The 4665-nt window shown below is 39.8% G+C and overlaps 1 protein-coding gene across 1 annotated transcript; it reads right to left on the minus strand.

The window, feature by feature from the left end:
* Positions 1-308: 308 nt before the first annotated feature.
* Positions 309-1058, minus strand: LOC127255832 (uncharacterized). The gene has a single exon (XM_051281583.1). The coding sequence runs from the start codon at positions 1056-1058 to the stop codon at positions 309-311; it is 750 nt and encodes a 249-aa protein (XP_051137540.1).
* Between the last annotated feature and the right edge of the window lie 3607 nt (positions 1059-4665).

A 4665-nucleotide genomic window follows, 5' to 3' on the forward strand; every position in this document is an offset into this window, starting at 1 on the left:
GAAGTTACTCGCCAAACCTCCCCCCTTTTTTAAAAATTACTTCTGCGACCGTATTTTTGGGAGAAAGTCTATCCCATGCCGAACTTCTCTTTGGTTGTTTGATCGACCTTCCTAGCCGTTTGAACACGGGTTTTTTGAAATTTGTCCCCCTATGACCTGTCTGATGAGCCGTATTTGATCTTCCAAATCTGGATGGGCACACTCCGGAAACATTGATTGGCGCCGGAAACGGCTCTGTTATCCACTTGCATATCATGTTTTTCGGCCAACTTAAGACGGTCTTCTTTGATTGCCTTCTGGACGGCGTTTCAGAAAGCAATACAGTTGCCAATCTGATGACCATATAGTCCATGCCATTTGCAGAATGATTTTCCATTCAGTTCCTCTTCTGTTGGCATCTTGTGACCTTTCTTAAGGTGGAGCTGGTTGTCTTTCAGTAGGTGTTCGAAGATCTGCTCTGTCTTTGTGATATCGAACGGATAAGATATCTTTGGATTCGTATCTTTCCGTCGAGGCGGCTTAAGAGATGGCCATGTGTAGGGCTTCCCTTGTGTTATTTCTGCCAGGAAGGTCTTCTCTTGTTCTTTATCCTCATTGGCAGCCTCTTTTTGGGCAAAAACACAATGATTCGCACCCTGAAACTTTTGATTATGAACTTCTTGGGCCTCTCTCACGAGTTGTTCGGCCTTCACAGCCTTGGACGTCAACTGCCGGAATTCATGATACTCTTGGAGGGTGAGTTTATCCCGTAATTGATGAGTCATGTTTTCAATAGCCATGTTTACCACCTGATACTCTGGTATACGAACTTGGCACCTAGTTTCCGATCTCCTGAAGCGTTCCAAAAACTGCTTAACGAATTCGTCCCCTCGCTGACGTAAATTAGTCAAGTCTGAGATGGTAACTTCTGGAAGCGGGCTGTAAAATCGCTCATGGAAAGCTCTTTCCATATCCGCCCAAGTGCGGATAGAGTTCGGGGGTAATGAGGTATACCAGGAAAATGCAGGGCCTGTAAGGGACATAGAGAAGAGTTGAAGTTTGTACCAGTCATTATTCATGTACTCTCCTCCGCATTGAGCCGTAAATCAGCTAATGTGCAATCGTGGAGCGAAAATCCTCCCCTGAGAACAATGCGAACTAGGGGATTTGAGCGTTGCGAGGCAACGGGTGATCCAAAGGGATATATCCTAGGAACGGCCGTTGGTAATGAGGCCTGGCCGGTAAACTGATACGATCACCGTAAATCCTCTGTAGTACATCCTCAATCACCTGAGGATTCAGGAGTGGTGGTGGCATTACTTCTGTCTGCTCCCCAAGCTGCTCTGGAGGTGCTTGGGGGAGCGGCAGATTCCGGATCGCCGGCTGCGGAGGGGCCTGAAGAATCGGTTCCCGTGGCGGGAGGTGAAACTTAGGGGCTTCCGCAGCTTCTCTTACCGCTGGGGTCTACTGTACTGGGAGATTACCGGGGGCTGTCTGGGCAACGAATTCAAAATTTTTCTGTGTCCCGGAGCTGGTGGAAAACAGTCCTTCCGCAGTGCCAGCCAGCCCCCCAGCGCAATGGGATGCGGCAGGGGCACTCCCCCTAACCCCCTGCGTGTCCCCAAAGAGACTGGAGCGAACGAAGGTCCTGGGGTCGCTGGCAGTCCTGCCCCCCAAGGGTTTCCGGTTCCCTGTCCAGCCGTCGGATATCCCTAGAGTGCCGGAACGGGAGGCGGAGCGTTTAACGAAACTCCAGTCGATGAAGAACTTGGGTGCCAACACGGGGAAAATGGTACTGACTGAAGGTCATGCCAAACCCTCTTGCCTGGGACAGCCCAGCCAAAGTCTGCTTAGTCGTTGCGCTGGAGTCTTCGAGCTTCCGGACGGTGGCCGGAGGTTCTCCAGATTCATTTTTGCCGAGGATCGTGACGTGACCGTAGCTGAGCGCCTGAGGAGCTGCCCTAGAATTAGCTGAGAGGATAGGATTCGGCCAGATTTCGGGCGGATTGGGGCCGATTACGGAAGCCTTGCCCTTTTGAGTTTCCTCTTCCCGGAGTAGTGCGAATTCTGTTCGTATAGCGGGCTTGAGTACGTTAGTGATATATTTAGACAATTTCAGAGCGGATTTGTGGAGAGAAGATTGGATTTCTCCGCAAATTTGTTCACGGAGAATGCTGGCCGGGAGGCTGATAATGGGATCGGACCTCCCAGCCACTGCAGAGGCTTCATCTCGTGGAGCAGCCTCCTGCGCGGGATGCGACGAATCGCCGACGGTTTCCTTGTTCTTCGACATCTCTGTGTTCGTCGGCAGCGCCAATTTTCTCTTTTGCAGTAGCATGCAAAAAGTCATGAGACGTCGGTGTCCCACCAGGTGTGCCAATCTGTTGTTGTCAAAAAATCACCACCGACGGCTTAATCGGAAAAGCCTGTCGGAATTGATTTTTTCGTAGGGTTCCCCGGCCTCCTCAAGAAAGGATCCGGGCTACCTCGTGATAACTGAAAAAAAAATGGCGAAGAAAGAACAATGTAAGATAGAAATTAACGGTAAAAACTAAATTAGAATTAACAGGAGAAAACTGTAAGAGTATGGAAAGAATGCAAAGGAAAAATTAATGCAGAAGACGATGATTCATGATCCCCGTCCTTCAGCCTTCTTAGGATTTTATTTCTATAATCTTGTTCGGATAAGATCCTTATCCCTTATTTTTCTCCAATTTCCCCAACCTCCTTTTGTTTTCAAATTATGCCTCATCCGTTTACTTGTTGACCGTGGGCCTATTTACTGATCTGGACCTTTTTCTGGGCTTTACGCTCCCGGGACTTGGGCTGCGCCTACTTGGATTAGCCTGGTTGATTTTTTGAGTGTACAACCACATTGATAGAAGTGCCATTATTTCATGACTCAAAAGGTATCTCTTGATCTAATTATCATAATCGATTAAGATATAAATATTAGATTATTAGTCGGACATAGGTTTCTTAGTCCTTATGAATCATCATCATCACCATCCCTATTTATTCATATCATCTACGAATAAAATATATCTATTAAATCAGAGTAATGTAAAAAAGTATCATATAAAAAATTTATTTAAATATTTATAATACAAGATAACATATCGATATAAAAGTCATGCAACCAATTATGTATGCAAATCAGAGTTTGAATGAGTAACTATGGATCTTCTATATATACTATGTGAAAAAAGTGAATTTATATGCAACTATTATAATAAGAATAGATTGGATATCATATGTCATTAATACAAGCTCAGAATGTCGATGACTTTGACCTTTTCAATATTCTAATACATTTGTATCTTCATATTGATCATATCCCCTACTTCTTCCTTTAAATAGATATCCAACTGATTTTTTTTTCAGCATTATTATAGTTTGATTCACAGAAACTTTTATTTCCTATATAAATATTAATTAAATTTTTTAAAAAATAGATATATGCATAACTAAAAAAAAAAACTTTCAAGAAAATAATAATAATAATATAATAATAATGAAGTACTTACATTGAAAAATATTTTATTATTTTCTTTGGATCTCCAGTTTGATTCAATGTACGCAAAGAAAATGACAAGTAAAGTTGTGATGAACTTAATTTGATAATATTATTGTAACCTTAAAAAAATTATATAATTTACTTTTCACAATTGCTATAATTTCTTGACATTAAATCACTGTTAACTTTTAAATTAAAAAAAAAAAAAAACCAGTGATCGCAATTTTATCTTGAGGGTCAATAACAACTTTGAATGCAAGCACAATATTAAGATCGCTCTAATAGTCCATTTTTGCAATAATACTTTTACACATCCCACTTATAATTGCATCATTACTTGGCAAGTTACTTTTTAATAAATATTTAAATTTGTATACTAGAAAAAAATATAAGTTTGATGTTTGATAAGACGAACAAAAAATTTATTTGGTCATATCATAAAACGGCTCAAGAAATTCACATTATTTTTCACTGTTTTTTCATTCCTCATTTAAATGACAAAACTTGTATCCACTCTCTTTCAACATAAGGGAAAAAAAAATGTATTTAATAATATTATCCATCATCAAGCATTTAAATTTCATCGAGAAATAAATCGTTCTTCAAACTAATACTAATACCAATGTCTTTAATTTCTTTTGCACAATCCTGAATTATTTTCATCCGACCTCATGAACCTTTAACATATTTCACAAGTTATCTTATCCTACTCAAAGTTGTTTCACCAACTTTTAAACCTTCATGTACAATAAGTTTCAATATGTGAGCCAAACAATAAATATGAAAAAATCACCTTTACACAACAAATTGTCATATTGATAGAGTTGATATTTTAAAATACTCTGCATAGTATCATTACTCAATGCATTACCCAATGTCAAAGAAAATGCTCTTTCTTCAATTCGACATTCTTTAAAAAACTCTAATATTTTTGCAGCTAATCAAGTCCAATATGTAAATGAAGGAAATGATCACCATTTAATATCTTACTATTCAACTTCCAGATTCATCAACAAAATGAGCTTTCAAACAAATATGTAGCTCTTACTCGTACATACAGTCCATATATCAGAAGTTAAACAAATCTGATGTTAAATATTAGTTAAAAACTTATTTAAGTTTCGTCTCTTCCTTTCAATACAACTTATTAATATCATAAACAACAATAT

Source organism: Andrographis paniculata, unplaced genomic scaffold (genome assembly GCF_009805555.1).
Source record: "Andrographis paniculata isolate CXL003 unplaced genomic scaffold, ASM980555v1 Contig54END, whole genome shotgun sequence".
NCBI classification, from domain to species: Eukaryota; Viridiplantae; Streptophyta; class Magnoliopsida; order Lamiales; family Acanthaceae; genus Andrographis; species Andrographis paniculata.